This window comes from Hibiscus syriacus, unplaced genomic scaffold (genome assembly GCF_006381635.1).
Source record: "Hibiscus syriacus cultivar Baekdansim isolate YM2019G1 unplaced genomic scaffold, ASM638163v2 tig00116965_pilon, whole genome shotgun sequence".
Classification (NCBI taxonomy): Eukaryota; Viridiplantae; Streptophyta; class Magnoliopsida; order Malvales; family Malvaceae; genus Hibiscus; species Hibiscus syriacus.
In genome coordinates, this window is record NW_024063490.1 from 423,003 (window position 1) to 435,924 (window position 12,922).

Sequence of the window (12,922 nt, forward strand, 5' to 3'; positions counted from 1 at the left end):
AATTTGAAAGGAACTACATTTGTCTCTGAAAAGGCTAGAAAGCGAGGATGAAAAAACAATTTATTAGGATTGTTTGACATTTAATACTATTTTTCTATTCCCCAAAAAAGAGTAAATCACCGTTCTCTCCTAACTCATCACAACAGTGCAGATTACAGTGTTTTACTCGTGGGTTTGTGTTTTTAAATGGAAAACAAGCTTTTGGACTGTTAAAAAAAAATGGGAAACTTTGTTGGGTTTTTCCCATTTTGATACTTTCTTCTACAAGTGTATTGTTGGTTACAAAAATCTGACCTTTATTTTGAGTAGCGAGTGAAGTAAAACACTTTGTGATTTCACTTTTTTTGCTTTGGGGTTGTGGGGTTTGAACTTTTGGTCACTGTAAATTCTCTTGTTGGGGACTTGCGTCTTAGGGAAAAGGTAATATTTGAAAATATTTGGGGTTTCAAAGCGTTTCTTGTTCTTGCTTAGCGCTGTGCTTCTTTTGCAAGCTTCAATGTTGAGGATTTATGGGTTTAATGGAAGTTTCGAAGTGAATTTCTCTTCTTTATTGCCGTTTTCAAAGGTTTAAGTGCTTCTGCTCATGTATCAATTGCATCTAAAGAAGTTTTTTCAGTTGATTTTCTTGTTTTAAGGTGAGATCTTCAGGGTCTTTAGTTCATCAGTTGCTTAAATTATGTTCAAAGAGTCTGGATTTTACTGCTGGACATTTTGTGGCTCAAATTACTGTTTCTACACTTGGCATTTTGGCTTCAAGGTCTGACATTTGTCCAACCAATGCTGTTTACATTTTCTGCAATCAGAATATTGTTGTTTGGTTAAAGACTTGCTTAGCATCTTGGTGTAATTCTGGGATCTAGAGGTTTAATTTTTAGTTGATTGCTAGAAAGTGTAAAAGAGATGGATTTTTTGAAAATTAAGAGGTTTAGGAAAGTCCAGAAACCAGATCCTGAGAAGGGTTTGGTGGATAATAATGTGACACAACCAGAACTGAAAGATGATAATGATGATGGTGACATTGGTGTAAATGGATCATCCAAACCTGATCTTGCGGCATCGGACGTCGAGGATGACGAAGACGATGATTTTATAACAAACGAGGTGAAGAGTAGATTGAAAGAACTAAGAAGAAACAGTTTTATGGTGTTGATTCCCGAGGAGGAGGAAGAGGAGTTGTACCCCGAGGATGACGAAGCCGAGGCCGGTGAGACCAGCTCGAGTGAATGGAGGGATGTGGAAGCAGAAGGCAGAGAGTGGTGGGGTGGATTTGATGCTGTTTATGAGAAGTATTGTGAGCGAATGCTGTTCTTTGATAGGATAATTGCACAAGAGGTCAAGAATGCTGGTAAATATTTCCATTTTCTCTGTTTCATTGTCGAATCTTATACCGTATGAAGCATCTGCTAGCCTTTAATACAGCAGGAACATATTGTTAGCTGCATATTAGGTGGACATGTTGTTTCCTGATTGACAGAAAATTTTAATTATAAGTGCCTTTTTTTTGCACTTGCATGAAGAACAATTTAGGATGTCCAAATGTATAAGGTCTTAGTGTGACGGGGCATGGTTTAGGTATCATGCGTCTCCCCTATCTTTTTGGGATGTGAGTCTCCATCAAGTTACTTAAGAAACAATAATGTCTGAATTAGTGGACTGAATCATCTTGCGAGGAATGTAACTATGTTGAGTATTGGTTTATTGATCAATGCCATCTGCTCATATCACAAAAAGTGTTTTCCCGGAACTCAATATGTTTGATTCTTGGTGGTTCACTTAAATGCTGGGAATAGGGATCAATCCAAGGTTAATTGCTGTCATACTCGGTCGATTTAGTAGTTTATCATTTTCCTACTTCACTCTTTGCCTTCAGGCTGTTACCTTATTTATGTCCATGAATCGTATGCGTAAACGATGAATACTATTTGTTGGCAGTGTCCTTTTTTCTTAAAAATATTTTTCCTTCAAGAAGAATAGTACTAACTGTGGGATCATTGGGGCTTAAAAAGTTTTTTATTTAAGCTGTTGCTTAGAGTAGATGTGTCATTCTCATGGAAAATAATCAATTGGCTTACAGGCTCTATAAATCCTTCACCAAAATCGGCATCTAAGAAACATGCATCACCTCTTAGTTGCCTTTCCTTGAAGAAGATTGAGGAACCCGATGAGGAAACCGAGCAACTGCAGCAGCCGACAAACGACCCATATCATGACCTTGAGGTAGCATATGTGGCTCAAATTTGCTTAACTTGGGAGGCATTTCATTGCCAATACACACAACTTAGCCAGTTAGTTTTGTGCCAACCCGATAATCCCGCTTATTACAACCACAGTGCTCAACTCCTTCAACAGTTCCAAGTCTTATTACAAAGGTTCATTGAAAATGAGCCTTTTCAGGATGGTCCTAGAGCTGAAATATATGCCCGCGCTCGGCATGTTTTGCCTAAGCTTCTTCAAATCCCAAACATACAAGGTAATTCTTTGAGGATCAATCTGGAAAAAGTAGTAAACTTTGGTATCTTGACTAAATTTCTTATTCAGTTTAGAAATTGAACAAAGAAGGATGTTTCTATTTGCTTTTGCTTCTAGGTTAATTTTTTTGAATCATTTCAGGTAGGGATCAGAAGGCTAAAGTGGAAGACGAATCCGATTATTTGGTCATCGCTCCTGATATCATTAGGATTATCGATAGCGTAATCCTTACATTCCAGCTGTTTGTAAAAATTGACAAGAAAAAACATACTCTGTTTGGAAATCAGAATCCGATGGCTACCCCACTTCAACAAGTTAAATCTTTATTAGAAAAGGTAACTTCATTCTACACTATTCATTTCATCTCCTAGGATACCACTTGATTACACAGCACGGCCTGCGTACCTCGAACTAGTTATATGGATTATCACAATCCATCGAAACTGCAGATCAATTCCTGCCTCTTCATTATCAGTAGTTCATTTGCTTCGATTGCTTTGATCTATGCAAGTTTTTGGTCTATCGACATTACTTTATTAATCCATCACCTGCATCATTTGTATTCAAATATGTTGCACTGACTCTTCATTTTCCTTCTTTTTGCCTGGCACCATATTTGACAAATTCGAACTTGCATATCTCATCGGTCAATAGAATGGTGATGTTCAAACGACCAATCATATGGATTTACTCATTATAACCTAGGATGTTCTACAATGTTTTCATTTCTATCTGCAGAAAGCGATGAAGCTGAAGGAACTGCGTAAAAAGAGAAAGGGGTGGAAAAAGAAATCCTGGCCACCAACACCGGAAGATGTTCCATTGTTGTTTGCTCTCATTGATGTCAATATTATATCCCGGGTTCTCAGAATGGAAAAGATCAGTAAAGAGCAGTTGTTTTGGTGCGAAGAAAAGATTAAAAAACTAGATTTGTGTGACGGGATGTTGCAGAGAGACCCGTCGCCCATCCTTTTCCCATGCTAATTGCTGTTATCAACAGAGTGGTTTAACGGACGGATAGCTGCCGAAAGACCCCTCTCTTTATCATACAAAACTAGGGTTGTTACTAATTTTCTCCTGGGAATGCTGTTGACAACATGATGCATTGCCATTTCCCAGTTTTTGTTGATTAAACTAGTTGTGATTTAAGGATGTGTGGTTGTCCTCCTAACCGAAATTTTCGAAAAGTAGAGTGGCCTTGCTGCAATATTTTCCCAGGTATTTGTAGTTGTCCATTAAGCAAGTGTTGTGTTTAAGTTGTATTTAAGACATTTGAACTTCATCAACCTTTTGATGTCTCAGAATTAAGATGTATGTTGTGGATATTGTCTGAGAAGTAATATATAATATATATATTCTGTAAACTATACTTTTGATTTGGTTTTCTCAAATTTCGAATTGATTTATAATAAAATCATTACTTGTTTGAACGGGCGAGCTTATTATATATGAAATATATATAAAATAATTCATAGTAACTCGTCGTTAATATTTTAATATGTGAATATTTTAAAAAAAATTAAATTTTAAATACATAATAAGGGATTTGATATAATTTATTCGCGTTATATGAGGCTTTCGTACTTTTAATTTTAAAAACAATCAATGTGGTCCTTTATTTTTTACGGCCAATATGACCCTCAAATTTCAAAATTATACTTAATGTGATCTTTTGATAAACGATTTTTATCGTTTATCGTTACGATGCTAACGTAGTATTTCACGATGTTGATGTGTAATCCACGGTCTACGATGCTGACATAGTAATCTACGGTGACTGATAATATGGTTGAAGATGTGGTAGATAGGTTAAATTGGATTTTTTCGAGTTCGATGATCAAATGGGTTTTTCTAAAAGTTTGTAGACTTATTTGATTTTTTAGAAAAAATAAAAATATTTCTAATTTAAAATATAAAATTATTTAAAAAATTAAATATCAAAAATAAAATTAAATGACTAAAAACTTATTATTGTATTTTACCTCTGAATCTCTTTCTAATTTGATTTCACAAAATTTTTATAAAATTAAACTAAATAAATATTATAAAGTCTCATAAAAATAAAATTTTAAAGTTATAAAATTAAAATTTATGTATAAATTATCATAAAATATATAATTAAAAAAATATTAGAAAGATATTTATATAATTAAAAGAATATTTTAATGAATATAACATGATAGAGAAAAATAAAATTCACTAAATATGGAATCCAAGTGTTTGAGATTTTTTTAGTATCCTAATATTTATTTATTGAATTTTCTAAGGAATAAAAAATTCGTATCTATAAAATAAAAATAAATAAAATCACATTAAAATTGATATATACAGACATAATAATATAATTATATTGCTAAATAAAATAAAATTCACATTAGAATTCATCTCTAAATTGAATAATCATTTAATAATAACATTTTTAATTACTCTGGTTAATATATATATATATATATATAATAATTTAATTTTAATTTTTAATTTTTTAATATATTTTTTTATATTTGTACAATTTAAATTAAATATTTAAAATTTAAAATATTTTTCTAAGAAAATCGAATAAGCGCTTGAATTAAAAAAAATCAATTTAACTCTCAAACTTGATCATAAAAAAATCATTTAACACATCTGTCATATCATTAGTCATGTCACTAACCATCATGAATTATCACGTCAGTACTATTAATGGTCACATCAGCATCGTAATGATCAACGACGAAAATTATTGGTCAAAGGGTCAAATTGAATCTATTTTCTAAGTTTGAGAGTCACATTATATGTAAAAAAAATATGAGGTTCACATTAATTTTTTGGGTAAACTACTTCAAATACCAATCACCTTTAGGCTCGGGCAAGTTTATGCCACTAACGTTTTAATTTTGTCGATTTTAACACTGACGTTTATGTCTAACTGTAATTATGCCACCCGTCGTTAATCCATTAATAGGACGATGATATGACTCCCTCAACAAAACGACGTCGTTTTGACACGATCGTTTTGATGCTCAAAAAGCTCAAAACGACGTCTTTTTGTTGATGAAAAAATGATTTCAATGAGATTCGAACCATAAACTTTAAAAGTTAAAGCCAAGCACCCAACCAACAAACTGACTTAAAAATTTATTATAAACGTAACAAAATATTGTTTTAACAAGAATGTCGAGTATCAAATTAAAAATCTCCTCCATGCTTTTCAACATTTTCCTAGTAACCAAACATACCCCATACTTTCCCATAACTAAAACTAGAGTTAGCACAATACTCACCTTTCCAAATCTATAAATGAACCGTTTTAACACCGTTTAAAAAAACTGAAAGTTTTACAAAACAAACGAAAACTAACACTATGGCAACAATATCAGTTGGAGTCTCTGCTAAAGATCTTCCTCTCATCATCATCTTCTCCATTATTCTTTCCCTTTACATCAACAACAATAAAAACTCAAATTTTCTCAGTTCATTCCAACGTCATTTTAAAAAAAAATTACTGAGAAAATAAAGAACCCAATTGGGAGGAAGATGAAGGATCCGAAAAATGAAGGAATGAGGGATTAACTAAAAATTTAAAGAATGAGATTTTTTTTATTTATAAAAAGGTGAGAGAAGAACATGGGGAGATGATTAAAAAGCATTAGTTTAACGAGATGCCAAGTTCAAAGTTGTTGATTTGGCTTTCAGGTTCAACACCTAACCTTCCTTGAAGATTTTCAATTCGATACTCACAAAATTTTTAGAGTTTTGTTGAGGAAGAAAGGAATGAGATGGCTATTTGTGTTTATAAAAATTAAAAATTCAAACTATTATTTAACATTTATAATTGATTTGTTAAGATCATAATGAATTTTTAAGTTGACTTGTTGATTGAGTGTTTAGTTTTGGTTTTTAAAAGTCTATGGTTCGAATCTCATAAAAATCATTTTTCATCAACAAAACAACATTGTTTTGAACTTATTGAGTGTCAAAGCGATATTGTCAAAACGACGTTGTTTTACTGAGGGAGTCGCATCATTGCCGTCACAGAATGAAGATGTCATGTCATCGTCCTGTTAATGGATTAACAGCGGGGTGCCATAATTAAAATTAAACATAAACATCAGTTTTAAAATTAACAAAATTGAAACGTTAGTGACACAAGTGAACCTGATCTTAAAGGTGAGTGATATTTGAAGTAGTTTACCCTAATTTTTTTTTAAGTACGAGGGCTACGTTGGATGAAAAAAATATGAAGGTCACATTAGTTTTTTCTTTTTTAAGTATGAGGGTTTCACATACCCTTAGATATATCTTATATGTGGAATATTTTTAAAAAAAAATAAATTTTAAATACATAATAAAAAATTAATGTAATTTATTTTTCAACATGGGAAATTTTTTCCATGGCCAACGATAATCAAATACTCTCTCTACAAACGTTTTTTTTCTTTCAAAATTTCAAATCCCATATATTTTATTTTCTCTACATGAATCTCTTATATAATTCAAAATCACTTTCCGTTTGTTTTTGTTGTAATTGATTTTCCAGAAAATGATTTATAAAAAATGAATTATTATATTTGGAAAACAAATTTTAGAAAGTATTTTTTTAGTGTTTAGATAATGTTATGTAATTCATTTTCCATGATTTAGTAAATTTTCTGAAAATAAATTTTTTGAAATATATCCATTTTTTGAAATTTATTTTTAGTGAAACAAACACAATGAATATTTTATTGATTTTATCTTTTATTTTTCTATCAATTTTATTATTATGGAGAGTTGGCTTCTAAAACATGATTTTTCAGGATCAATATAAGAATTAGCACAAATATCACAAACAACTTTATCATGAATCTTATAGGTCCAAAATTTTATATCTGATATCAATAATATAACTAACACAACAAATTTCATAATCAGATTATTGCTATTTGATTCCATGGACTTCTCTTTTCTTTCAACTGAACAAATAAAAAAGTATCTTTAGAATTTTAAAGATGTGAAATAGGTATGGCGGAAAAGGTGAGATTTTGAAGTTTGGTGGAGATTATAAATTATAAAATCAAGAATCTTGATGAATTCGAAGGAGAAAATTAAAGGAGAAATTTTAATTTTTCATGGGTTTGGAAAATTGAATTACCTAGGGTTAATGTTTAAAAAGAAAATAATGGAAGTTTGATATCATGGAAATGAAAAAGGAAAAGATGAAATATAAAGAGTCTCACCCATTGTTGTCACCCTCGGTGAAAGAAAAGGAAAACGATGAAATAGCTATGGAGAGACGGTGAGGAAGAGATGTGTAAAATGACTTATCAAAAATAAGACAGTAAGTCATTTTACGAGAAAAGCTTGAGATTTTCTTTTGACTTTTAAAATGAATTACTTTGACTCATTTTACTCTATTTTACCAAACATGGGAATAAGGAAAATACTTTTCGTAAAACAAACTACTTCAAACAAACACACCTAGTTTTTCGTTTTCATGAATATCCTGTCAACATCTCCCACTATTAGGGATGTGTAAATTCAGATATCAAATCTGTTAGCTGTATCGATCAACAACGTTAAGAGAGAGTAAATTGACCTTTTTAAGAATTTGGTGAAACCAATCGAAAAAATAAACTTTTTGCACACTGTAGTCACCAATTTTATCCAAAATTAATTTAAAATGAACCAATCAATCAGCTATACCCTGCTGCCACCAAATCCCAACAGCCACCATGCCCCCTATTGCAGCTCCACCAACTCACCATGCCCTACCATGCGAGCATCCATGCCAACTACACCAAATACACCAAGCAAAATGCATTTTTTATTTTATTTTATTTTATATGATGGGTGTAACATGTTAGTATAAAACCAAAAACAGAAACAATTGTAAGGGAGGCTTTTTGTTTTTCAGATTAGAGAAAATACCAATACAAGCAAAAAAAAAGTCTCTCTCGGTTCCAAAAAAAAACCACTGTAACTTTGTTTTTTCAAGAACAATACGAAGCATTCAAGGTTTATTTTATTTCCTTTTTATTTCGAGCTTTAGTTTTTCTCTTTGTTTTTTAGAATCGAATATCTGTAAGTAAAAAAGGGGGTGTTTTTAGTCTTCGGAGCATACCCACGTTCAGTGTCGGTTTCAAAAAAGGGGTGACGAGTAGAGCTTTTTTAGACTTCGAACAACAAAATAAAAATAGTTTTTTATATCGAATAACAACAACTCCACATTTTTACAATAAAAAAATGCAAAAATAAATAGAAAGTAGATCGAGGTCGTACCTGAGTCGTCGGAACGTTGCCAGAGTCCGTGGTAGTCGAACGGTTTCGGTCGGATTTTGGGCGATTTGGGGTCGTTTTAGGTGGGTTTAGGCTTCAGGATAGGTTTGACGTGGGTAGATCTATATTCGGTGAAGTTTTGGGGTCATTTTAGGTTTTCATGGCGGCCGGGCGGCGGCCAGAAGGGCTCAAGGTGGCCGGCGGGGGAAAGGGGAGAGAGTTTATATTTTTTTTGTCTGGCTTAAAATGAAATAAAAAAAGAATTATTTGGTATATATATGGTAAGTTAAGGGTCTAATTGCGTTAAGGCCCCTGAACCTTTATCGTGTTTTTGTAATTTGGTCCCTGAAGGGACCAAAACTACTATTTTACCTTTCTAACATGCATGCTTTGTTTTTTTTGGTTTATTCACATTTTAGTCTCCCAGGTTTTAGCATTTTAGTCCGATAGAGTCCAAATCTGTATTTTTTCTTTTTATTTGTCTACTTTTATTTATTTTGATGAAATTTCCTTTTAATCCCTTCAAGTTTGCCGTGTTTTTGCATTTTAGTCATGTGTAGTGACTATTTTTTTTAAATATATTGTAATACTCATAACCAGTATAATTATACCTATACAAATTATAGATGTCACCTGAATTTCTTAAAACCATTTCAAATTCGAAAACAATTTAAAATTTATTTTCTTAAAATAGTAAATGATATTATAAAAATATCATATCATAAAAATTACGTTTAGTTGTAACCAATTTAATTCAAAAGATTTTTTTTCATGAATAGTGAACAGTACCCCCGTGAAAAGTGAACAGTAACAGTACCCGTGAACAGTAAACAGTAACAGTACCGTGAATAGTAAATAGTAACAATACCCGTGAACAGTGGGAGAATCGGTACCCGATATCATTCTGGAAAATCTCTTAATTCGTGGTTACTGTTCATGCTACAGTAACGGCTACGGTAACTTTCGAAAATACATATAAATTCAATAAAATTCCATTTTGTTTCCAAATTTGTTTAACAAAACAAATAAAACATTTATAATTACACGTCACTAATAAAATTAACATTACAACTTAAGATGTCTTACTGATATTGAAATATACTTCTCGATCTTTGATGACGCTTTAAATTCTTTATTCCATTACTGGCTTTTTACCTACGCGTGAAAATAATCACACGCTAAGTATATACTTAGTGAGGCAATTAAAAAAATAAACAATGCAATACAATTCATGCATGAATTTAGATTTCAAATCCAATGCCATAAAACCATGCTAATATCATATTCAATATCTTTTACCATGATCAAAATATCATAACTGAATATAAAAATATTCTTTCCAAAATACTTGCCATTCATTCCAATAACTAGTAAGCTTATTTGCATAACTTACCATAAACCATAGACATTAGCCCAATATACAACCCTGAGGACCCTGGGTATACGAGTAAAATACCTGCACCGTAGTGCTAAACCTGCACTAAGCTTACGCCATAGTGCTAATCCGGACAATACACATAAGGTCGTGCCCACCACCTACACTAAGCTTATGCTATAGTGCTAATCCGGACATAAACCTGCACTTAGTGTCCTTACACACTATAGTGCTAATATAAAACTTCATCTGCTATACTCTATGGCATGCCAACTATACCCTGTCCCTCAATGACTTACTTGGGCATATAGTCTATTTTATTCGATCCATCCATGGTAAAGTATATCATCAAATTTAACATTGGGCAGTTCATACCCGAAAACATTCATGGTAAAATATCGTATTTTTCATGATCAATGCATTTTAATTTCATACTCTGACATATCAATGTCAATTTATAAAAATGATATAAAATCATGCCGATATAAACAAGGTCGACTTATCGCAAGTCTTCCTGATGATGTATAAAACATCCATGTATAATTTCATGCATGTATTGCACTCACCTTGACACTTTATATTTTTTTCCAAATATATGTGCCTCACTATTGTCTCCCATAAGCCCTTTTTATATTTGATTTGCTTCGATTACAATTCAGTCACAATCTGTATAAATCACCATTCATAACGAATTCATATGTTAGTATTGTACTAACATAAACACATTCCAAAATAACTCCAAAATATATTTGATACTCATTATCTATCAAAATACTCAACTCTTAATAATTCCTTTTAACATTGGAACCAAGTTTTCCAATTTACACAAAATGGTCCTTCACCATTTCATCACTTAGATTCTTAATACCAATAATTCCATCATTGAAATTATTACCACTCAAATGCTTTGACAAAAGCATAATTACATTTAAGTACCCCAACTATACAAATATTGTACTTAAATCATAACCCTTTTCAAACTTCCAAAATAGTCATATTTCACATCTTACACTCATTTAAATTCTCAAACAACAATTTCCAGCATAGTACATCAATTACACAACACTTATACCCATCAATTTTCCAGAATTCAGACAACTCACACTACCTTTAAAGAATCAATATTCTGTATTTATATACAAACTGGAATTTAATTACGTTTCTTCTATTAAAACTAGACTCGAATACCAATCTATCCATATAAATAACTCTTTCTAATTCATTCTGTACAATTTATGGTGAATTTTCAAAGTTGACCAACAGAATCTGTTTTGCAGAATCTGCTGTCCGATTTTTCTGACATTTCCTTGGTTAAAAATTCATATCTTTTTGTATACAACTTGAAATTGATCCCCGTTTGTTTTAAACGAAACTAGATCGATATATGAACATAATATATAAAAATAATCTCCAAATATTTTTATATAATTTTTGGTGAATTTTCAAACCTACAGCCAGATTCAAAATCCAAACTGTTTTCTTTAACTTCATTCTTAGGTTCTTCATCAATTCTTACAACCAATTCTTTAAAATCACTTAACTCTTCAAAACCCATAAAACACAAAAATCAACATCCCCTTCATCAACTCAAGATGAACTTGAACATGAACCCTATTAATATTCATGTCAAAACGTAGAGAATTAAACGTAGAATATTTTTCCTAATCACACCTAAGTGTAATTCTCAACAAGATTGCTTCAAAATTGAAAACAAGAATACATACCTTGCAAGCTTGGAGATGTCGGTCTTGGATGAAGAAGAAGCTGAAATTGCTCATCCATGATTGATATTTTATGATATAATAGTCTAACACATGCTTACTAATATATCATAATGGAATTTTTTATTCAACACCATAGGAAATTCCATTTTTGCCCTTAATGAATCTCCATAATCACCATAAAACCAAGCCATCTGATCCTTATCATATTACAAAGTCAAACATGAATTATTTTGACTTTTATTTCCGAAATTCACCTTGAATTTTCCAATCTTACGTTTTAGTCACTAAATTCCACTGTTTCGGTTAAATCTGAAAAATTGTACAATTCCAAACCAAATTTCTCTGATCCAAAATATTAAAATAATATTTCCAACCATTTTATAACATCCTTCAAATTTTTGTAAAATTCCAATTCGATCGGAATTACCGATTCCTTATCGGACTTTAACCCTTTCTAATTTTTCTTTATTAAAATTCCAATCCAAAAATATGATTTCTATAAAACCCCACTCTCAAGAGTAAACTATCTATTTATGGAATAAAATTCTTTTTAGGAAATTATCACTTAATTCCCTAAACCTTTTCCCAAATTTTCTACTTTGACCGTCAAACTTTCAAAATTTGCATTTTGATCATTATCTAAATTTTTTGGGGTATTACATATATGTGGTTCGATTATGTAATTTTCCCTTTTTATTTTACATATTATTTAATTTTTTAAAATATATGTGTTTTGTGTTTTAGTCACTAATCTGTTTAGTTTTATTTTATTTTGAATTAAAGTTTAAATTATTTTACTTTATCCCTTTTTTATGTTTAATTTATTTCCTTTAGGTTTAGGAATTTAAAAATTATGCAATTAGGTCCTTGTACTTGTGTTTAATTTTTTTATTCTATTTTGTTTTTACTTTTTTTTTATTATTTATTATTTTAATTATGTTTATTAATTGTTTTGATATTTCATGGCTTTAATTCTTAGATTTAGTTTTAAATTAGGTTAATATTCAAATCAAGCTTAGCAATTAACGACATTCTAGTTTAATTAGGGAGCAGTTCGGGTCTAGTTTTTGCATAAGATGCCCGATTACTTGAGTCAATTGCTCGATTCTAAAATTAA

General features: G+C 31.1%; 1 protein-coding gene across 1 annotated transcript; it reads left to right on the top strand.

Annotated features, from left to right (window-relative positions):
• Window positions 1-225: 225 nt before the first annotated feature.
• LOC120191265 lies at window positions 226-3,773 on the top strand. Its single transcript, XM_039194247.1, has 4 exons — window positions 226-1,345; window positions 2,075-2,470; window positions 2,611-2,804; window positions 3,208-3,773. Exons 1-4 carry the CDS (start codon window positions 901-903, stop codon window positions 3,451-3,453), a joined length of 1,281 nt encoding a protein of 426 aa, XP_039050178.1. The 5' UTR covers window positions 226-900; the 3' UTR covers window positions 3,454-3,773.
• Window positions 3,774-12,922: the final 9,149 nt, after the last annotated feature.

Excerpts from the sequence above, each read along its gene's own strand:
- LOC120191265 (XM_039194247.1), top strand. The coding sequence starts at position 901 with ATGGATTTTTTGAAAATTAAGAGGTTTAGGAAAGTCCAGAAACCAGAT. Across the intron at positions 2,471-2,610 it reads TCAAATCCCAAACATACAAG|GTAGGGATCAGAAGGCTAAA; the intron begins GTAATTCTTTGA and ends GAATCATTTCAG. Across the intron at positions 2,805-3,207 it reads TTAAATCTTTATTAGAAAAG|AAAGCGATGAAGCTGAAGGA; the intron begins GTAACTTCATTC and ends TTCTATCTGCAG.